Here is a 24,519-nt window from a genome sequence, read left to right as displayed (position 1 = left end):
TGACCTCGTGATCCGCCCGTCTCGGCCTCCCAAAGTGCTGGGATTACAGGCTTGAGCCACCGCGCCCGGCCGCTGGTCAGATTCTTAACACAGCTTTTATCCAAGAGAGTGCCTGGTGGGAGAAGAGGTGATTTTAAAGAATCTAGAATCATGGTATCTCCGTATGACTGTTTCTCATCCAAAAAAAAAAATAAAGAAGCTGGAGGGAGTGTCAGCAAAGTATGTGAAACATACATTCTGCTTGTCTAAAAGTTAGAGCATCCTGAAATTTGTTCATCAGGAATTGTTATTATCCCAGACTTTTCTCTAGTCTATGCAACAGTGCTTTGAATATGGAAAATACCTGTCAGGTTTTGGTCTGCAGACCAGAAGATTCTCATTTAACTACTACACATCTGTGCTCCTATATTACATGGGGTATGGCACTGAAATTGTGTGTCAGAGAGTACATGCCTTTCTAGAAGGATGATGGTGATCCCCTATCTTTGACGTGTTTGGTAAACAAAGTTCAATTGAACAGAGGTCCTGCTAAGATTTCTGGAGGCACTGATGCATCCCTGTATGTGATATTTGTTGCTTGGAGCAAAGAAAACTGTCCCCCTTTAAACTGGCTGGGTAGGTATGTGTTAGTAGGCCTCTTTCAGAGGAGATAAATGGTCTTAGATTTAGGAGAATGATGAAATGCTTGCATAAAAGTGGGGTTTTGGAGAGGGGAAATTCAGTGAAGTACTGTTTATAGGATCACCCTGAAATTCTATCTCATCTTGTATTGAATCAGCTGAGGAATTAAAGAAATACCTTAATGTCCTCCAAAGGAAGAAGGCTTGAAACAGCAGGAATTCACTGTCTTTGGCTACTACTATTTCTAAAGGGAACCCTCGAACAGCTTCCTTGTGGAGAAGAATTCTAGAAATAGTTTGAGCCTAGAAGCAATAAAGAACAAAAATGGGTGTTTGTTATGTCTACATCCGGTTTGCTTGTTTCCTACTCAGCATCTGAGTGGGAAACATTACTCTCCTCAACCTGCTGTTTTCTTGAACAATTTTTAGAGACCCTCCAGGCACCTTACACTGTCCAGAAGAGCTATTTTTAAAAGAACCCTTGGGATTGTCAGGAGTGCAGATGCTCAGCCACCAATTCTTATCCCAAGTCTTAAGAGAAGAAAATTTTGACAGAAAGTATCTTATAACATGCAATAACATAAACAAACACATGCTGATTCTTCATTTTACATTTATTAAAATTTAGGGTTACTTCTTTCATATCCTAAAAGCCTAACAGATGTCTTGTCAGTAAAAGTATTTCCAGGAAAATGTTAGTATTTTTTACAAATTACAGAGCTTCAGACACTAAGTTATTGAAAAACACCATCAGTATTTTATATTGATGTTCACATATTTCCTAGGAGCAATTTTATCTACTCAATGGTGAAATTAAGCTATGGGGATCACAATTAATTTGATTAAAAATATAAAGTTAAAATGAAAATCATGAATCTAACTTCAAGGCCACGGTACTAGACCATAAATATATATTCGGTTATTCAGGTGTTATAAATGTGTTAAGCAAATCTAAGCTCTCTACTTTCTTGCCTTTTGTTATTTTATTTTATGAGAAATTCTTCAAAAAGTGGCCAAGGAAGTAAGAAGCTGAAACTCAAATTCAGCCTTTTAAGACGCTAGTATAAAGTTCTTAGATCAGTCTTATCCTCACATTATATAGTTCAACAACTCTGGGAGAACAATAAAAAATGAACATATTTTGACCTTCTGTTATTTCTAAATGTATAATTAGGCATATTCACTTCTGAAACAATATAATAGTTAGTTTTTATATTTCAGGTACATGTAGCTTAAATGACAATGTTAATAGATGCTTTTAACTTGCTGTCTAATCTGTGTTACTCCACTGAACTTCTGGTTTTGAATTAATCCATACAAGGTTCTTAGATAGATTACTATGAGCTAGTTCTCTCTCATAAATAATATTAATTATCTCCATTGAGAAATGTATGAAGCACTCTTTCTGATTAGCAGCCCTGGGAAAGCTGACAACCATTTAGCAGCTCTTGACTATGGGTGGGTGACTCTGTAAATGTACAACTGTGGAGGGATACATAGCCATCCCTGTTGGGTTTGTGTGTAGCACTGTTTTGTCAGGAGGGTAATTAACTCTGTTTCTAGATTCGGATTGTCTGTAGGACTGCTGCCTCACTGTGTTGTCCTCTGGTGAACTGTAGGCCTGGCTGTGGAGAGCAGCTGTCTGCCAGCACCCTCCGTTCCTATGCATTCACACACACACACCCCCACACACTAAGAAAAGTCTTTCTGGAAAAACCTCTTTGTATGCAAATTTCCAGAAAAAAATGCTTTTTTTTTTTTTCATTTTTATTTATTTTTCTTCTTCTTCTTTTGAGATGAGGTCTCACTATGTTGCCCAGTCTGGTCTCGAACTCCTGACCTCAAGCAATCTTCCTACCTCAGCCTCCCAAAGTGCTGGGATTACAGAAAAGTACTTTTAAAGACAGATACATTCTTACATTTCTTCATAAGTGAAAAAAAAATTCAAGTAGAAGTAATAAGATAAATGAAGCTAACTATTCCTATCTGTCTCTCGTTTCTCTTATTACTTCTTTTGGGCTTTAATAATGCTTTGCATATTTTACATAGCTCTTCTCTGTAAATTCCCAAGCCTGCTTATTTGATTATGAGAGACAAAAATGAACAATTACGCTTTCTTTTCAGATTTACTTCAGGCACTCTTTCTTAAGGTAGTTTTATTTTTTTATTTTGGGCAGAGATTGGGGGGTTGGAGGGGGCTGAACTTGGTTAAGCAATGTGAATATCCAATGAGTAGGAAAATTCCAAAATGTCACTGACTTTACATGGCAGTTCAATGGCTAAATATATCAGGTCTCCTAGCCGGGGCCATAAAACTGGAGATAAGGCTGGCCAAGACAGCATCAAAGCTCGTCTGTTTTGCTGTATTTTCGTATGTCATGCTGCTAACACAGATGCTTTTCAAATGTGAGCCATAACTGGTCAGAACACCTTTCAAATAAATCACCAAACTGTCAACATAATTGCATCTTGGGAAGAAAAGTACAGTGAAGATGAAATTTTCCCAAATGAAGCTAGAGGGAAAACGCTACTAAAGCAGACAATAAGAAAAAAATAATTGAAGATATAAAAATTCCCTAATCTGGAAGTGGGAATTTCCGTGGCGTTTGAATGTGTACTTAAGAAAGCCTCATTAAGTCATGGAAAAAAGTCTCTTACGGTTGGAGTTTTCAAATTCTTTTAGCCACTACACATTTGGTTATCCTTTTTCCCTTTGTACATTTCTCATAACAACACCTACATCCTTGTAATTTCTGAAGTATTTATCTCAGAGCAGTTTATTTTATTTTAAAATGAATAGTGTGCAAATGTTCCCAAGATTTGTATTATTTTGTGATCAGAAAGGGAAGCAACCATATATTTATTTTAGACCTATTTATTAATTTTGTATGCTTTTCCCAAGGAATCTTGGCTGTTAAACATATTAATATTTTTCTTCCTTTACCAAAACCATATTTAATAGGAAAAGATGATAGTATTATTGAGATTATTAAAAGAACACAAAAGACAAATTAAATTTTTTTTTAAAATATAGAGTGGGGTATCTTTTTCCAGGAATCCAGCTTGAGACAGCTCACAAAATTATCACTGGATTCCAAGAATCTAGATCTTTTATACTTGTCTTACATTTTATGCTTATTCTTTTTATTGCTAATGTTCACAGGAATTATATTTTGGTAGACTTTAACTGGAAATAATGTGTTATATTAATAGGTATGCGGGTTTGTGTGTGTGCACATTTAGGTAGCTATTTTCAACTCGTACAGGGTGGGTCAGGCGGTCAGAATTTTGGTAACTGGAACCTAGCCTTCTGGGAAATGGTTGAAAACCAGGGAGGAAGGGTCTGCACGTTAGGGACAATACTTCATTTACTGTTTATAACCTCAGCACCTAGCACAGTTTGGTCCATAGAACTGCTCAATGAATGAACAAAAAGGCACAAAGACATCTAAGCACCTAAAGTCTGTGTACATTATTTGGCAAAGAAGAGCTTCCATTCAAAATTGTCCTAAGAGGCTGTATCTCTTAATTTTCTAACTTTTAGAAGATTAGACAGTAAGTTCCTTAGGGTCCACATCACTATGGCAGTCTTTTGCACATAGGAGGTACACAATAAATGAGCTCCACTGAAGCAGAAAGCCAGATCTGAAGGCTGCTGTAAACCTGACACACTTAATAATAGTGAAAATAGAGTGCAAATCCCCAAATCTGCCCAAAATGAGATTACTCAGTGATGACATTCGGTTTCCTGAGATGGGTTAAAATATGATCTGTATCTTTGGCTTAAGAAGGCACAAAAGTACACAAAGTATTATAGAAGGCCTCACATCAAAATTCTTCATGTAAGATCTGACATCCCAAATTTTAATTACCTGGAGAATTCACTTCTGGAACTACCCTACTCCTTGATGATGCCAAATAAAAAGGGTTATTAAAATAATCCTGAAAACAGCTAGGCAGTCATTCAACTCAGGAGATCATCTTCTACTGCGTGAAGTTATGGGCACTTTTGCTGACTGCCTGGCAAACTGACAACCGAGTTAATTAGACACTGACGAGAATCAGAGAAAGAAAAGGAAGAGTGCAGAGCAGAATGCACACGTGCTGGTGATGGTATCCTGGTGCCTGGCAGACTGATGGAGGCTGAGGAGCTCATTTACTCAGTGGGGGCTTAAGTGCCAATGGTTAGGGCCTGGGGCCTAGAATTTGGATGGATATGAACAAGAATGGGCAGAGGTCAAGCTTGACAGGATGGGAGAGTGGGTCAGGGCTCTTGAGTTGAGTAATGTCCCTAGGTGGGAGGATGCAGGAATGAACAAGTGGAAGCAGAAAACAGATCCAGCTCTCCCAGAAGTCAAACAGCAAGGTCAAAATTCCAGTCAGAGGCTCATGAGAAGAACCTGGGATCAAAGGCTGGGCCACAGAGTTCAGAATAACAGTAACTGGGTCTCAGCAATGGGGATGAGGCCAGGAGAGAGACTGGCTTTTGAATCTAAGCCACAATGATCAAGTACTTTGATATTCACCATCTGATTTTCCTCATCCCCCGTCTTCTCACGAAGGGGGTCACTGGGAAGCAATGCCAAGGTCATGGATTTGGAGTCAGAAAACATAGCTTGAGTCTCTGCTCTCTCATTAGGCTAACAGGTTATGATGGACCTCTCCAGGCTTCTAGAAAATGGGAATACTCATTATTTCTACCTTACAATATTCCTATAATGCTCAAACAAGATTGTCAAGAAAAGACTACAACATTACTTGTTGTTGTAATTATTGACGTCATGCTGATCTTGTCTGCTCAGAGCTATAACTGGTCTCAGGTAATGACTAATTAATGAATTATTAGCCCTTTCACAGACCTGAAATGCTCAGCTGATAAATGGTATGGCAATTGGTTCGGCATTCTGAACCCTGCCTATTGTAACTTAAGCATCATTTTCTATCTCCACTGATAACATGAAAAGCATGTGAGATGGTGGGTGGGTCTGTGCTGTCTTTTCATATGGTCTGGTAAGCTTTGGAGCATGTTAGTGACCAGCCAGTTGCGCCTTTCACATTTGCTGAGTAGCAGTCTGATATCATTGTTCTACATTTTGACTATGTCTATGATGTCTCCAAGAGAACAGAAATCTCTTAGTAATCAGCTAATCCAATGTGGGTTGAAACAATGACTCTGTGTGCCTGGCCCCCGTTCTTCCTCTCTCATGATGGGGTCCTTGCTAGATCTTTAGGGACAAGGGCAAACTCATCACAGTATCATTTATACTCCTTTTTATCTTTGCCAGTGTTTCTGCCACTCTCAAGTTGAAAGATACAGAAGACCTATTTATAAAAACTGTCTTTAATGAGCAAATCTCAGTGTTAGGAAGTCAGGGATCTCAAACATATGTCAACAATAAGAGAAAGTTCAACCAATACTTTCATAACAAGAAATGTAGAGGCTTCTCAAGCAATGAGCTGTGTTCGTAGTATCTCTGTCACAGGACTGTGAAGCACCCCCCTGTGGAATTCGTCTGACATAAAATCTCCATGGAATCTTTAAAAAACTTGATTCCCAGAAAGGATGAGAGATTTATGGCTTTGAAAAGATCTGAGCTTGCCGACCCTCTCAGTTTGCAAGGCGTGAGGTCATCCCAAGTGGATAGCTTATTATCTCCAAACATATTATAGCTTCCCTAACAAATAGAGACTCCCTGAATTGTTTTAAAAGTGAGCTGACATGCAGGGCAATAGCTGTTCAATTAAAGTGAAAAACAACATGTCTTCCTACCGATAGGCAAACTAAGGGGATTCGACTACCATGCAAGGCACAAAGGCACAGGCAAAGGATAGGCACTGAATATACATAAAGAAGCATACAAATATACCTCATTAGATTACATAATAGATTCAAGGCAAGTCTCAAATTATATCATGAATACTTTTTTAAAGTAAGGAAATGGGGATCCAGGTAAATTTTAGGTAGAAAAGAGTAAGCTGCGGGCAGGGATGAGGTAAGCACACAGAATCCATGCTTTGAGTTCTGGTGCTAGTTGAGTGGTGGCTTGCAAATCAATTCTCGGTTTGCTCCAGCAGCCAATGTGAAAGTTACATGATTTGCGGGGTCCACAAGGATCAAGTACTTGGCCTTAGGATCTTGAGGATTCTTAGTTGTGTTTCACTATGCTGCTGCAAAGTAAGAGCTGGAGCCCTGGATTGCACCTTTTTATTGGCAGCCAGCATTAAATTCTGTGATCTCAAATGGTCCATATACCTGAATTGGGCTGTGTTTCAAACAAACCAGATAAATCCAGCTAATCTCTCAGATGTGAAAGTTAAATTCCACTGAGGTGTAAACAGTTCTGTAGATATAAATGGTAAGTAAAAATTTGGTCAAACTACTAATCAACTTAAACTCAAAATACTGTAAAACAAAATGCATGCTTTCCGGCAAATTTCAGAAACATGCTAAATGTCCCGTATTGCTCATCCCATGTCAAATTTAGATTAAACTGATGGTATGACCCCTGGACTAAGATCTGGCACTGCTGAGTCCCCTGGCAGGTGGCTGATAGGTGGATATGATGCTACTCCTACCACCTCATCAGCCACCTGCGATGGGGAGACACACACAAATGCAAGAGGCGTTCTTTAATGGACATTCCCCTTCTTTCAATCTATCCTACGATTTTAAAGTGGTATTGCAACAGATGTTTTATATGCTTGTGTGACACTGTATCTTCAATAATCAGATAGATATAGCACAGAAAAGTTCTAATAGGGGCTTTAACAGTGGCTCACTGGATTTTTCACTATCTTCAGTGCTAACCCTCATATATTAAGCAATGTGAAATCATTTTGTTTTTATAAGATATACTTAAGACTATACCAGGAAACAGTCTGGTATAATTAGAAGTGGTATTAGATAACTAAAATACTAAAAATAAATTGTATTAGAATCACCATCTATTTTGAGCTGTTTCTATAGGCAAATTATTTTAGTCTATTTGAAAAAAAAGTTGGAATAGAACACCTGCAATTTCAGAAAAACATTGTAATACAGTATATGACCATTTTAATATATGCCTCTAGTCCCTAGAAGTCATAAAAATACTATGTAGGAGGGGAACTGGTTTTTTTTTAATAAACACACCAGGAGTTATACTTACAAATAAGTGTTCTTGATAAAAGTACTCACTTTTAGAGGCTATATTCTTATGCCAAAATGCTGTTCATGTTAAAATTCTATTTGAAACCTCTTCATAGTTGTTCTCAGAGCAAATTACTATGTCATAGAAGACAAAGTGCCTTTATTTTACTGTCACGTTTTGCTTCCTCTAAAGAGTTTTACTCAGCTACATCGGCCACCATTTCTTTCTTTTTTTTTTTTTTTAAACCAGACTTCAACATAAATGACTTTGGCTATTTCCTAGCGTTTAACAAATCTTCAAAGTCAAGGGTTTACAAAGCTGAGGATATTCAAAAGGATGTTCTATGATCTCTAAAGTCAGTTTCAAAAGAGAGGCACCAAAAACACTCTGAATGACTGTATTCTTGGAGTAAGTATACATTTTTTCCCATATAACTTCTGAAAGGAAAAACATTTCACTTGAATACGTACATTTTAGTATGTTTAAAAATAATTTTATTATCTGGTGGGACCTTGTATTGGTGGGAATAAACAAACATGCTTCATAGGAAAGTGTAATCAGGTGCTTTAAATACAAGGGTGTTGAGTCCAATCAATTCCTTGGAACTGAGGCAAACAGTAGGAGGAGATAAGGATTTTAAAATAAGATGATGGTCTAATATAGCCATGTTAGGTAAAATGGTATCTTTTAAACGTTGGGCAGTATGATTACTAATTAAAATGTTAAATTCTACTGGGTAGACAAAAGCTAAAAGGAAACCAATCCTGCTATTTATCAATGGCTGCAGCATAAAGAAGATGGAATCTTTTCTTTTTAAAGTCTGCAAGCCTTTTCTGAAGGGCATGTCTCTTAATAACCTTCATTAACTTCTGTTTGGTTGCCTAAGAGTTGTCTCATCCAAAAAAAGTTTAGCACAGTCTCAAAAGAGATTGTGTTTATTTAAGCTTGTTGGAAAAACATTCCTATCATTTCAAGAATGACTAAATATTTTTCATTCACATAGTTAGCATTCCAGACTATGTTTTCCTGCCTCTGTTGATTAGATGAAAATTAGCAGGCCCAAGTCTGATCTATTAGATGCAATTATTGTCTTAGTAGGAAAATTATGAGACTCCCAGCAATAACACCCTTTCAGGTATGGGAAGTAGACGGCAGAGGAAATAAAGGGCAACCCACCCCCTCGCACGCCACTTCAATAGGGAAATACTTACCACTGAACTCTGGGGCAGAGGAATTTCTAATCATGTGTTTCAGAATTAGCTCTCAACAATTCTGAACATTTAAGGCATTGATCAGTTTGGTCATCTAACAAATTCAGAGTATAAGACCAACCTTCATTTTTATTTATAAAACTTGGTTCAGTATGGCAGCCTTACTCAAAATCAAGTACAAAGTACAAGGCATTACTGACACAAGCAAAGACATGCTGGACTTGGAGAACCAGCAGCAGAACTTCTAGGTATAAGAATAACCATTTCTTCTCTATTTATTTCTACAACATTTATTTCTATACTTGTTTAACTATTAATGTAAGTGGTGGATCTAACATGTAAAGAAAGCCACTCCTATAATGTACATATTTCTATATAGCTGTGAAAAATCACAAAATCTTGAAAGTGACATATTAAGGTCGGATATGAATGTCTTTTACATTCATTTTACCTATATTCTAGTTTTATTTTAAATATCTAAAGATATTTTAAATGATCAAATAAAAATCAAAATATGACAATATTCATCACTGAAAATTTCTGATGTTTATGTTAAAGACCTAGGTTAACAAATGGTCATTTGCTACGCATTGGTAACCCAACATATGACCTTATTTGGACAAGCAAAAAATAGACTGTGTTATATTTTAATTTCCATTTATGGAACCAGTCTCCAGGACATTTAGAGTTAAAGGATAAAACACATGCCTAACAGTCTTTAGGCTATTACGAATATTTTATTATTCTTGGCTTACTAATAATAGCATAGTATATGGCACTGAAGCAATACCACCCATAAACTGAGTTTTGATCCCTGTTATGTACCAGAATGTTAATAACATGTGACCCTATGGCATCTTTGACTTCACTGCCTCTCGGGGTCAGCCAAACTATGTTTGACTCCGTGCCACAAAAGCAGTAGCTTAATCATTTGAGATACTGTTCAGTGAGGAAGCATTATGGGCAGGGCTGGAAACATTTTTTCTAGTTTCAAAGAATTCCCACCCAGATATGTGCCTGGTACAGACTTTTCTGGCAGCCCAGTGGAAATCTCATTAGAAGGACAGCTTGATTCAAGCTATGTCATCAGCCTTCAGGGAGAGAATATAGTGCTTCTATAAATTTGGGATTGATGAAGAAGACGACAGTACGTTTGACAGCTCACAGAACTCCAGCCTTTTAGATGAGTACAACTTACAATATTGGGTGAGCTGAGACTGAAGTGGCTTACTAAATCCACACAGGTCAAGACATGCCTGACATTCAATCTTCAACACTATCCCAAGTAGGACCAGGATTCCCTAAGTCAGAGATCCAAGAAAGCCAGGTGGCAGGAAGAAAGATAGTTGATTTTTTGGTTCAACCACATTCCATCCTAAACCCAAAGTTAGAAAGAATCCATGCACAGTGAATCTCTTATTTATCCTCTACTTCAAGAGTTAAGTCCAGGTTAGCAGAATTATTAGGCCTGAAACTCAGCTGGGTATCTGATAATATGTCTGCAAATAGCAATTTTAACTTTTTATTAAGAAGAAAACTTAAAAAATACTGAATACTATGGACTCTGATATACCTCTCATCCAGCTTTAACAATCTACAAATAACTCTTTGACTTCCTGTCAGAGATAGAACATGGATTTTGCTTTGTTTTCAGACAGACAGAAATAGTAGAGGGGAAACTACCCATTTGCCCAACCTCGAGCATGGAATTTATTTACTGGCAACCTGAGTATAATTCTAAATGCTACCTTTTAAAATATTACCTAAGTTGTTCCTAGTTCTTGCAAAGTGATACTCTGGTGTTGGCTTCAAAATCCCTAAGGTCATCAAAATCATCAGTTCCTCCCTGCAGGAGATGGTGCACATAAGGAGGCCTGAAGAACACTCAGGTCACAGTGGTCACCTGGGTCGGGTCCAGCCGCAGCCCAAGATGAGAGGTCAGATCAGGTCTGACATCAAGACTTCAAAGTCCCCATGAAGCTCTAATCTCTTGCATCAGGTGTCACAGCTAAGCTGGCCACACACCTGTCCACATCTCTTGAATTTTCTTATTGAGTAATCATGGGGATGTTATAGATGTCACATAGCCAAAACTTCCCTCCCCAATACCTTATTTTACTTTCAGTTGCAAAATAGATTTCTAATGGAAATGGCAACCTGTTCTCAGGATCCCTCTGATATTAAGAATCACTTTCGGCAGCATTTATACTTGGTATCATTGGAAAAAAAATTAGCAAATTATTCTCAATACCTAATGATGATTAAAAAAAATCCTTGTCCGTGTAAGTAACTGAAATGCAGTGGTACCTACACCATGCAATCTTAAAAACAGTACATTAACGTAGCAGCGAGCATTAGCCTTAGAGTGTCTCGGTAGCCCCACTTAAACTCTGTGATTCTGGACTTCAGGGGCTGAACTGGGAGAGAACAAACCACAGAGTACACATCAGTCTTAGAAGGCCCATGAAGCTGCCACAGGGATGGAGCCCAGAGCTGAGCCCTCCAGAAGGGTGAACTGTCAGTGCAGGAAATTGGTCCAACTGGCCTGTAGACATATGGGCCCACCTCATGTCACACACTTCCACAACACTCTTACTTGGTCCACCTCATGTCACACACTTCCACAACACTCTTACTTATGTTCTCAAAATGTCTTTTCAGTGATAAGTACCCTGACATTATTCTTCCTTCAGCTGGTAGATCAGGGGTCCCATGGCCATCAGCTTTTGACGATCTGGTTAAGGTAACCCTGTATCAGGGCCTCCTCCCTCACTCAACTAAAAAGAAGATCTGCAAGAAGGGTCTGGTTGGGACTTCCTGCTCCAGTCTTTCTTTCCTCCTCACTGCCCTCACTTATTATTTACTCATTAAAAATTTTTGAGCATCTACTTAAGTATCAGATGTTGTTTTAGGATTCAAAAGAATATGCCAAATTCTTTCTTTACATGGGCATGGAGCCTCTTTCAGGGTGTAATGCACTGCAGCACAGAGGCAGTGTCCATTCAGGGTGCAGGGTCTGGTCCTGGGGACACACTGTGCTGTCAGTTATGAGCTTTATGACCCTGGGCAAATTACATGGCCTCTGAACTTTCTCTGATGGTAAACTGGGATGCCAGCACCCATACCAAAGGGATGCTGTGAGGATCTCAAATTAGTTGCTCCTCTTAAAGTAGTTAAACCTGACATATAACAATAGTATGAAATGTTAGCTACTGTCATTAAGGGTTACAAATAACAGTGGTCCAATGGTGCCAGACACAGATGAAGACCTAATTCTGCTGTCCCATCTCTTTTTTGCTTTTAGTTTTTAAGGAGATTAAGGCCATGTTTTCTATGTATACCCTTCAACTGAAAACTTTATATGCTATTCCACATGTTTCCACCCTAGCTCTTTACAGGGGTCAGAAAATACAAATAATGAGATCGATAAACAAGAGATGTAGAGAAAAGCCAACAAGGCAAAATGTGAGAATATAATCAGCTACAGACTGGAAAGGCTTATCTGTATACCTGAATTGGGTGTTGACAATAACTTGCTAAGAATTCATCATGAGAGTACTTAAGTGCCAATTTAAAAAGCACTTAGGTACTTGTGAATCAAGTCAGCTGTCAAGTAACAGCCTAGTCTTTAAGGACCCCAGGTTCACGTCCCTAGTCCTCTGGGAGTAACCAAAAAGCACATTATCTTGTCATTTGGAAGGTATGTGTCTCCAATAACAACAGCCACAATAAGGTTCTTCCTCCTTGGAGGTCCTAACACGCCGTATTTAGTGATGCTGTTAGTTTATTTAGAATCTAAAACCACAATCCTTGTGTGGGGTCCCTTCATCTAATTTCATACTCTGACTATGTACCTAGAGACTGTAGCTAATAGGGTAAGGGCCAACACTGGTTATGCAACTGTGCACAGAGGAATGTATTGTGTGTATAAACTAGGTAAATACCAGTGTTTCTGGTTTTCCTCTATTTCTGGGTGATTGCTTATTTATTGCACATTAACACCTTGCACTTTTTCTAATTTCATACAATCCTTTTGCTACTCTGAAATCATTTGAAATTATATTTAAGTATGATATTGAATGACTGCTGAGAAAAAATGTCTTCAAATGATCCCAGAGACTTTCTTGGACTATAAACTAAGCAGTAAGATCCATTCACCTTGTGTTATTTTGTAAGTTTATTATTAGTAGCCATAAATAACCCTTTAGTTTCATTATCTTAAGCTGTGCACTGTTTTTTAATCCTATACTAAAAAAAATCTGTGTTCCTATTATTAATACATCTTAAAATGAAAGTGTTATTGGAGAGTAAATACATTCATATGAAACTCACTACTCAACTAAGTTAAAAACAAAAACAAGAAAAGCAAGATAAATTATTTCTGAGAACCAGAAAATGGAATCTTCTGAAAGGTTTGATGAGAGATGAGAGCCAGAGCATGAAAGAGACAGAGAGGAAAAAAGACCAGCAGAACTTTACAGCTGAAATGACAAGGGTGCTGAGCTCTGTTGAGGTGGAGGGGGCTGCTCAGACCTGAGGCTCTAGAAGTGAATTCAGGGATGCATCTCAAAGGCATCTTTCCCCTGAGGTCTTCAAACTGCGAGGAGACAGTAGGTGGACGACCACACTCAAAATACCTGGAGTAGTCTTCAAACTGCAAATGATTTCCTCCCTTGTCCCCATTGACTGCCATCACTCCTCAACAGAACCAAAAGCCAACGGTGAGTAGAGATGGGTGAGGACACTAGAAGCAGGGCATGAGTCAGGCTGGGATGCTGAGTGGGGCAGGGGAAGCAAGCACAAATGGAGCTGAACCTGACAGACTTCAGTTGATCCTCACTCAGCCACACAATGGCAACTACACCCTTGGGGGAAATGATCTAAATTACTCTAAACCTGAATGTCTTCATCTCCAAAATGGGTAATAAAGGCTTCAGCAGTGTGGCTGTGAAGGTTAAATGAGACTGGGTACAAATGTGATGCACTTACCCCACCATACCTCAACGGGGATATTCCCTTTCTCCTGGTTTAAAACTCAGCCTAAATAGGTTCTTCAAAGTTAAAGGTTATCTCTTATCTTTGTGTCCAGTGTCATATCTGAATTCCAAGAGGTTCTTAATTTTTTGAAATTAATGGCTCACCAAAACTAACTTTTTTCAAACAGTAGATGATTAGATTACAACTCCATGCAGATGTTGCAGATACCAAATTCTAAGTGACTATACCAAGATTCACTCCTTACCCAAACATCAATGTGTGCTAAGAAAATGGTAATAAATGTGTTATATATATATTTACCTGTTCACCAACTGCCTTCCTTCTCCACTCTTCGTGATGGATATGCTGATGAATGCAAAAGATGGGTGCAAAAGGATCAGCCTTCCTTTCATTTACTTCCAGAGGAAAGGCTCTTTTATTCTTCAACAAGTTTTTAAAGTTTTATTTTGAATTTATGACACAAGACCCATGAGATTAAAAGGCTAATGTTTACTGGATTATGAATTTATGCTTTTCATTTTCCTTACAGTGTGTCCCAAATATTCGTAATTAAATATTTCAAGTTGACAATAGATTGTCCCTAATTCTTGGGGACAGATATTCTTATCTTCATCTGCTTCAGTAAGGCACCCTTTCCTGTAAAGCCGACTATACGACCATTATATGTATTTCTACATGCTCTTTTTTTCCAGCACTGAAATGCTGCCTTTAGGGAATGGGAGGAGTATATATACATGAAGGGGTGGGTGACTTCCACAAAACTGGTCATCTGGAAGCTATAAAGTTTTGGAGCGTGGCAGCTGCACTCTGAGTATAGTAATGATGAAGGAATCAGTGATGTCAACAGAACGAGTCCTCAAGGTTAAACTTTTATATGATTTTTAAGGTCTTTAACAAGTCTAGCCCCTCAGAGGCTGATGAAGCTAGGCAGACAAACTCTGGAGTCTGAGTTTATTAACATTTCGGTGGAAGCACAAGATTTCTTTGTACTTAAAAGACTTAGTCTACTTAACTGACTTTCTGGAAAGATAAGTCCATTTTTCAGTACCTGCTTTTAGAAATTCTAGAAAGATCCATCTTCAACACGAATTAATTTTTCACCCACATTAGTTCATTTTACTATGCAAATGTACTTCTTAATGCTGGATACCCTCTATTAGAAATGTCTGTATAAATATTCAAACCCTTGTCTGCACTAACAGACATGGACACAAGATTAAAGACTGACATGAGTTAAGTATGCAGAGAATCTACCCAGAATGGAAGAAATGAGCTGGAATAGGAGTCAGGACAGAAAAACTAGTCCAGGATGCCTCAGGCTTCCCTCCACTGAACAAGAAGAGAGGTAGCAAATGCAGGTAACCACAAAATAAATAACAGCACTACAGGAATTGCAAAGCCACAGCCATTGGGATATGAGAAGTAGAACAGATACTCGGTGACGGCAGTAGGCAGTGCAAATTGCCTTTGATGGTTCCAGTCTTTCCTTCTAGTTGCCAGAACCCTTGGGCTTATGGAAGCGTCACAAGTCAAACCTGCTAAGCTTGACTCATCGGTCTCATTTTCAATTTCATTTTGTTAGGTTGACCTTTGGGTGTTAATTAGGCTCAAAGCGAACTTAATTAAAATGTATACATTCTTATACTGTAAAGTATTCAGATGCACATATTTGCAATGGCAAAATAATGACCACACTATTCTCATTTTACATGTGCAACATTTCCCTCAAATGATTAGTTTGAGCTGTTTGATCAATTTGTCGGCAACTAGTAACAGTGTGAAGCAGACATTATGCCAGAGGAAATAAACAAACAAGAACATACACTGGTAGAAGCTTCTCCAACACAAGACATTCGCCAGGGACTCATTAGCATCTACAAGATTTACCTTCGCACACGGGGCAACACTCCCCAGGCACTTTCACAGGGTTCGTACAGGTCTGTCCGCAGACGGTCGCAACGCAGTGGCGTTCACCATTGACGCACTGGCAGAATGTGCAGTCGTCTTCCCGCCACCGGTCTCCGTGGGCGAGGATCAGGCCATTGGCATAGCAGCCAGCAGGATTATTAAAAGGATACACTGGATCTAAAAGAGAACATAAGTTCAGAATTAGACTGAGCATATTCTAAATCTTATCTCTGCCTGCACCCAGAGACATTTTTTTCCTGGGTTCTAGTCATCAGCAGTTCTATTCCCACTGTGATCAACAGAAGCTCAGGGTTGCATGAGGAGTCTCTGGGGGTGCATGCAAAAACAGCTGTCACACTGAATTTATGTCTACCCATACTGACACAGCAGTGCCAGAGAAGAGGATCCGTAGTCTAACAACCAACGTGCAGGTATTATCACTCTGTAAAGCTGGAAAGCTTTGTGGCAAGAGCTGTGGGTTGGTAATTAGAAAACATGAATCCATATTAGGCTCTGACAATGTCTTCATAGTTGTAGACATAAATGTTTATCAAACCTCAGTTTCCCTACCTGTAAAGTGGAAGGAACAATGCTCTGTCTAAATCAGAGTGATACTGTTACTTCTAGAACTCTATCTCATGTGCCTGCAGGACCATGTGGGCAACAGTGCTCTTGCTGTGGCCTTGTTCATGACAAGGCTGGTCAGACATACCATGGGTCACTGCCTTGGAGAAGGGCTGTGAACTTAGGCCATTTTTTCTCCCATAAGCTGTGAAGCTAAGCTGCAGCCCCAGGTGGGAGGCAGAAGTAGCCAAAGCTACTGTAAAAAAAAAAAAAAAAAAAAAGAAAATGTTTCTGAGGTTATTGACAAGGATATAAATACTGCATATGAAACCCTCACTTATCCCTCTATTGAGAGCAATTAGATAAATTACTCAATTTTCTTTCTCAGAAATACATAAAAAACTGGCTTCAACAAGCAAGTACTGCTGTGTTGGGAGAGGAATCCAGACAGTTTAGAGTTTGGTCGTCTTTATTCTAAGGACATAGTTAGGGCATTATAATAAAGTTAGTTAGAAGGTCAACATTTAAAATAATGCCATCACAGCGTTAGGAAGGCAGTCTGCCAGAGAGGGACGCGGTCAATGGACCTGAGCAAGATAAGATTTTTTAAATTCCTGTGTAAAAAGTATTAGGATACATATTTTTCTACATTGAGGCTGGATCTGAATTCCAGGAAGTGAGACATAACCGGATCCATGCCCAGACAACTACGATGACTACACAGAGGTTCGTATCTACATTTTTACAGCATCAATTGCTGCTCAGTTTCAGAACTATGACAGACTGGGGGCAGGTAGGGAACAACTCAATTAGGAAGGTTAAAAATTTGAAGTAATTCTCTTTAACTGTCAACATCGCCTAAAAAATAAACTACTTTTCTCCTATGGTGGCTAAAATAACCTCTAATAGGGAAAAGGACTCACTGTTACGAACTATGTTAGGAATGCAATTTTTATACTTTAAACATTTTCAGATCAATATTACGTGGCAAATACAGTTCAAACATCAAAAGGAGACAATTTTATGAAAATGAGGAAGTATGGAAAGTGGCATGACACTGTGCCCTCCCACTTTGTGTGCAGGGATCAGGCATAAGATTAACACATGAGACTTTAGATTGAAGATCTGGGGCCCAGTTAGGACAGAAAAAGGCTCACATGACCTTCCTTTCTGGGGAAACAGTGTTGTGTTGTCAGAAGAACACTACAGACACAGTCAGGCATGGGGTTATTGTTAATGGCTGCATTGTAAACCCAGGCAAGTGACTTTTCTCTTCTGAACTTGAACATCCTAATCTGTAAAATGTGTGGGTTGCAGCGAGTGATACTCAGAGCAACTGTTTTGAAATGCTTATTATTTATGAACATCAGTGATGGGAAGATGCAGCCTGTTGAAAGAACATGAACATATTACTTCCTGGAGAGAAGAGGGGAATCCAGAGAAAGCAGATTCCTGAGAGTCACACCTGACACCTGGCTGGGCCTCGAGCTGGTGTCACCGCCACCTGATACCATGACCCCATGTGAACCACCACATATTTTCAGAGAAGCAGTAGCAGGTCCCTGATCTCCCTGGAGAGGCCTGGGTATTGCGACAGGGGCAGGGTTAGTTCCTCTCCGGGCCGGCAGACTGAGACTGTCAGGGTGAGGTTCGCGTTATCCTAACGGAGCAAGCTGAGGTGAGGAGGTGGTGAGCTCTAATGCCAGGATGAAGATAAAGCTTTGCCCCAGGACTTGCTGAGGACTTTGGGGGGGAATGGAAAAGAACTCCGGGACATCTCATGCTCCGGGACATGGAAAGATGTGACCCATCATCTACACCCAGGCATAGCTTCCCTCAGGGAAGTGTTTCTACACACTCTACCTGGCTTTAACATGCTAGAAGACAGACCACGGTGTCCTAAAAGAGGCTAAACAAGGAACTTCAACATTCCTTTACTTTTGGATAAGACTGAATTAGGACAATTTCGATTTCAGAACTCTATACCATGCATACTCCTGTTAATCTGTAATTAGCACTTTTTCTTACCTTCACACACTGGGCAGCACTCTCCTTCGGGCACGTAGTACCTCTCACAGTTTATCTCACCACACTGGGCAGTGAAGCAGATGGCAACGCCCCCTTGGCATCGACAGAACCGACAGTTGTCCATTCGAAACATGTCTCCATCATAATATTCCACGTTGTTAAATATGCAGGCTGGCTTTGTATCTGAAAAGAGTTAAAACAAACAAAGCATATTTGTAGTCATCTTTTAGTTGTGTCCTTTGATGTTTTTCAAACAGCCGCTAGAAAATTTCTAATAGCAGGAGGTTATAATTTGATGGAAATTTACTAAACTCAATGTAAGTTTATGTAACAGAAAACAATAAAGCGAAGCAAAACAAAGTAAACAAAACACACTGTTATCCAGTTTACATCAAGGAACAGAAATTCCCCCTAGTAAAATCTACACTGACTTCCTTCCAACCCAGACAAAGGTAAACTTTATGACCATGACACTCACATATTTGGTATGTGCTTTAAAGTGATTCTATTTGTTTGGTTAAATCATTGTCTACCTCAAATGAATGATCCTGCCTCCATATTAGGTTTTGTTCTGCCTCAAAAATTTTATTACCGTCTTTTTTGACGTGGTGATGTTCAGTTCCTCCAGTGCTCTCTCTTACGTTCTTTTTCTCTATATATGGTATAAACACGTATAATTTTAATAGTGTTTGGCCTTTAACAAAATACTCTCTACATGTATCACCTCACTTAATCCCCATAATGAAGGTCTGACATAGGTATTATTATCCTGAGTTTAAAAGTGAGGAAATTCTAGGTAGTTTACTCAAAGTCATACAGCAAAAACAGTAGCTCTTCAACTGAAACCTTGTGCTCTTTCCACTGTGCTTCAGGGTTATGTTCTGCTAAGGACTCATAGTCCCATATTTAGAAGTCTCATCATATCAATGATTTTCAAATTTTTCTCTGCCTTGAAACATTCTCCCTACATTCATTCTTTAATTTTAGTTGATTTAAAATAACTCCCACCAAGACATCACAAGAAAACACAACTACGGATCAGTATATTATAAATGTAGACACAAACATCTTAAAAAAATTGCTAGCAGATCATATCCAGCAACATATAAACAAAATTACACACCATGACCAAGTGAGACTTATTCCAATAATGCAAGGTTGGTTTAACATCCAAAAATATTAATGTTAATATGACATGTCACAGAATAAGGAACAAAAGCAACATGATCATTCGACAGACACAGTTTTTGGCATCTGACAGAATCTAATATTCTCTCATGATAAAAATGCTCAACCAACTAAGAACAGAATGGAACTTCCTCAACTTGATAAATGGCATCCATAAAAATCCTACAGCTCACCTCATACCTAATGGTGAAAGTCCAAGTACTTTCCCCCTAAGACCAGGAACAAGACAATGAAGTCTGCTCTCACCATTTCACTTTGACATAGTAGTGAAAATTCTAGCCAGAGCAAATAGGAAAAATAAATAAATAAAAAGCATCCAGATTGGAAAGGAAGAAGTAAAACTATCTCTAATTATAGATGACATGATCTTGTATATAAACAGTTCTAAGGGATCCACTAAAAAACTATCAGAAAGTATAAACAAGTTCAACAAGGTTGCAGGGTACAATTGCAACTCCCCAAATTGTGTTTCTACACACTAGTAATGACAATCAGAAAATGAGGAAAAAAATTCCAATCACAATAGCATCAAAAAGTATACAATACTTAGGAATAAATTTAATAATATAAGTGCAAACTTGTATTTTGAAAATAGCAAAACATTTTCAAAAAATTAAAAAGGCCTACATAAATGGGACATCCCGTGTTCATGGATTGAAAGACAACACTGTATACATGGAAATATTCCCCAAATTGACGTACATGTTCAATTCAATCTCTATCAAACTCCTAGCTGGCTCTTCTGTAGAACTTGATAAGCTGATCCTAAAATTCATATGAAAATGCAAGGCACTCAGAAATGCCAAAACAATCTTAAAAGGGAGAACAAAGTTAGAGAACTCATACTTCCTGATTTCAAAACATAATACAATGCTATAGTATTCAAGACTATGTGGTACTGCCACAGGAATAGATATATAGTTCAATGGAATTGAGAGTTCAGAAATAAACTATCACATTTACAGATATTTTGACAAGACAGTCAAGACTCAATGGGGTTAAAAGTCTTTATTTTTGAGATGGAGTTTCACTCTGTCACCCAGGCTGGAGTAGAGTGGCATGATCTGAGCTCACTGCAACCTTTACCTCCTGGGTTCAAGGGATTCTCCTGCCTCAGCCTCCTGAGTATCTGGGACTATAGGTGCATGCCACCATACCCAGCTAATGTTTGTATTTTTAGTAGAGACGGGGTTTCACCATGTTGGCCAGGCTGGTCTTGAACTCCTGACCTCAAGTAATCCAACCACGTTGGCCTCCCAAAGTGCTGGGATTACAGGTGTGAGCCACCGTGCCAGGCCTGAGGTTGAAAGTCTTTTGGGGCAACTGGATTATCTACATGCAAAAGAATAAAGAAGAAACCCCTATGTCTCACAACATATACAAAAATTAACTCAAAATGAATCACAGAGTTATGATCTAAATACAAGAGCTACAACTATAGTACTCTTAGAAGGAAGCATAAGAGTTAATCTTTGTGTCCTTTGATAAGGGAGTGGTTTCTTAGATGTGACATTCAAAGCATAAGCAACAAAAGAACAAAACAGATAAACTGGATTTCATCAACTTTGGGACTTAAAAGGACACCATCAAAAAGGTAAAAAGACAACCCTACAAACTGGGAGAGAGTATTTGCAATCATGTATCTGATTTTAAAAAACTGGTACCAAGAACTCCCATAATTAAATGATAAAAATAATGTAATCAAAACGGGCAAACCTTTGAACAGACACTTTTTCAAATAAGACAGAAATGGCCAATAAACACATGAAAAGATGCTCGAATCATTAGTCACTAGGGGAATTCAAATCTAAGCTGCAATGAACACCATTTCACACCCACTATGATGGATATAATTAAAAAATAGTAACGAGTACTGATGAGGATGTGGAGAAACTGGAATTCTCATAGATTTCTAGTGAGGATGTAAAAGCATAGCTGCTTTGGAAAACAGTTTGGGAGTTCCTTAATTTGAGTTATCATATCATCAAGCAACTCTACTACTAGGTATATACCCAAGAGAAATGAAAATATATACCCCACATAAAAGCACTATAAACAAATGTTCCTAGCAGCCCAAGAGCCAAGAAAAGAAAGAACCTAAATATCCATTAACTGATACATAAACAAAAAGCAGTGTAACTATACAATAAAATATTATGTGGCCATAAAAAGAAATGAAGTTCTGATATGCAATATAACATGAATGACACTTGAAAATACTATGCTAAGTGGAAGAAGCCAGTCACAAAAGACAACGTATTAATACTTTATAACTCTCCTTATATCAAACACCCATCATAGGCACGTCTATAGAGATAGAAAGTAGATTAGTTGTTGCCTCGATCTGAGAGCTTTGGGGGAAAATGGGCAGTAACCGCAATCAGTTCAGGAGTTTTCTGGTGGCTTGATGAAAATGTTCTGAAATTGATTGTGTTGATGATTGCACAACTCTGAGCACACACTGAAAACAACAGAATTGCACAACTTAAGTTGGCAAATTACATGGTGTCTGCTAAAGCTATTTTTTTTAAAAAGTACTCCTAAGCTGAAGAAAGTTCTCCTGAGGTGACGAGCCCTGATCAATCTGCTGGTGAAAGCTGGACGATGATATCCCCATCTTTCATGGGCTCTTGTGTCCATCCTCAAATCATTTAATATGTCACCTTGCATGTCTAAAATACTTTCACTGCATTTTGAGGATATGCATTTGCATTGCACTTGAGGACAATTACTTTCTATTTATTTTATAACAACCCCTCTAAGAAGACAGAACAAGTATTATTAATACCAGTTTTTTCGATAATGAAGATGAAACTTAAAGAGATGAGGTGATTTGCTTAAAGTCACATGAACGAGACAAACAATGATTTTATGTGTGCACACGTAGCACATGTGAATATCTGAACTCATTCTGTAGTGCTACATGGATACAACATTTTTTCAGAAAATTAATGTTAAAAAAGAATCATCTTACTGTATCTCAGAATTTTTCTGTATACTTTTAGCTAACTAATCTGAGCTGGGATTGAAAGGAACTGGGCAGCTAGACTATAAGTTCCAAAATCATAGAAAATGCAGTACTTTTATACATTAAATTTGCAGGCTGTGGAGCGAGGCAAAATACCGTACTCTAACAAAATGACCATCCATGGAAACTAAAAAAAAGTAATAAACCAATCAATATTAATTATTTGGTTGAGTTGATCAACCACAGCTACCATCTGGGTGAAGTCACAAACCCTGGTACAGATCTGAGGAAGTGTGAAGGACAGGTTCTGATTATGAATAAAGCTGCTTCAGGTGGACTTGTTTTTATGGTAGGGTGTGCAAAAGCTTAAACAGGAGGGGATGGGACTGACGAGACAACTGTGGCACTTAGGCTTCACTAGCAAAAGCAAAAGGATCAAGGGAGTGGAAGTGAGAAAGATGGAGAATCCTAAAAACACAGCCTGGAAACACAACCAATCTTTAAGGGTGAAAAAAGTCACACAACACAATGAAATCTGTTTGATGTTCAGAGAGATTTATAGAGGCTCTTCATAAAAGTATATGACAAAAAGGCTACCCGTGGTTTTTGAGGAGCAATGACCAATTACTTCTTCACCTGTCGGGGTGATGTGAATCTCAGAACAGTGTGGAGATTGCCACAATCTCCACAAAAGGATGATTTAAGTAGACGTGGAAGAGAAAAGGGTTATGAAGAAATAATTTACTGTGTAATTTGTACTTCTCAATATGAAACACAGAAGTGCCTTCTTAGTGATTTTTGTATGTGTTTCGTGTCTGAAAAATTAAACTTTATGTTTCTAAGTTCTGGAATCTTCCCTTTCTTCTTGAACATATTTCAGAACTCCTAAAAGAGAATTTTGTAATATAGACTATTAGTATATGCTACTGCCTACCAAACTACACTGATTGGTGGATGGTGATAGACATACCTCAAAGATATTGTGCGTTCAGTTCCAGATCAGCTCAAGCAAGTCACACGAACTTTTTGGTTTCCCAATGCATTTAAAAGTTATGTTAACACTATACTGTAGTCCAAGCTTGTCTAACCTGCAGCCTGCGGGCCACAGGAGGCCTAGGATGGCTTTGAATACAGCCCAACACAAATTTGTAAACTTTCTTAAAATATTGTAAGATTTTTGTGAATGTGTGTGTTTACAAGCTAATTAGGTATCATTAGTGTTAGTGTATTTTACATGTGGCCCAAGACAATCCTTCTTCTTCCAATGTGGCCCAGGGAAGGCAAAAGATCGGACACTCCTGCTATAGTCTATTAAGTATACAATAGCATTATGTCTAAAAAGCAACGTACATTCCTTAATTTAAAATACTTTATCACTAAAAACTGCTAACGATCATCTGAGCCTTCAGGAAATAGTAATCTTTCTGCTGGTGGAGGGTATTGCCTTGATGCTGATGGCTGCTGACTGATCAGGATGGTGGTTGTTGAAGGTTGGGGTGGCTGTGGCAATTTCTTTAAATAACACAACAATGAAGTTTGTCACATTGACTAACTCTTCCTTTCATGAAAGATTTCTTTGCAGCATGTGATGCTGTTTGATAGCATTTTACTTACAGCAGAACTTGTTTCAAAACTGGAGTCAATCCTCTAAAACCCTGCCGTTGCTTTATCAACTGAATTTATGTAGTAGTCTAAAGCCCTGGTTGTCATTTCATCTGGTGAAGATGTTGTCACAGCATCCTCACCAGGAGTAGATTCTATCTCAAGAAACTACTTTCTTTCCTCATCCATAAGAAGCAACTCCTCATCCTTTCAAATTTTATCATGAGATTGCAGCAATTCAGTCACATTCTGCATGTTCCACATTTAATTCTAGTTCTCTTGCTCCTTCTACCACATCTGCA

The 24,519-nt window shown here is 38.5% G+C and overlaps 1 protein-coding gene across 5 annotated transcripts in view; it reads right to left on the bottom strand.

The window, feature by feature from the left end:
• Positions 1-24,519, bottom strand: part of CRIM1 (cysteine rich transmembrane BMP regulator 1) — a 197,358-nt gene that overhangs the window by 55,526 nt on the left and 117,313 nt on the right. For all 5 annotated transcript variants that reach the window (XM_017871276.1, XM_017871277.1, XM_017871279.1 and 2 more), the window contains 2 exons: positions 18,460-18,642; positions 15,847-16,044 (listed from right to left, as the gene is read on the bottom strand). In XM_017871276.1, the coding sequence (XP_017726765.1) occupies positions 15,847-16,044; positions 18,460-18,642 (381 nt within the window). The remainder of the gene's footprint in view (positions 1-15,846; positions 16,045-18,459; positions 18,643-24,519) is intronic.

This window comes from Rhinopithecus bieti, unplaced genomic scaffold (genome assembly GCF_001698545.2).
Source record: "Rhinopithecus bieti isolate Rb0 unplaced genomic scaffold, ASM169854v2 scaffold_6547, whole genome shotgun sequence".
Lineage (NCBI taxonomy): Eukaryota > Metazoa > Chordata > Mammalia > Primates > Cercopithecidae > Rhinopithecus > Rhinopithecus bieti.
The sequence above is the reverse complement of the archived record's forward strand: the minus strand, read 5'-3'. Positions and strand labels throughout refer to the sequence as shown.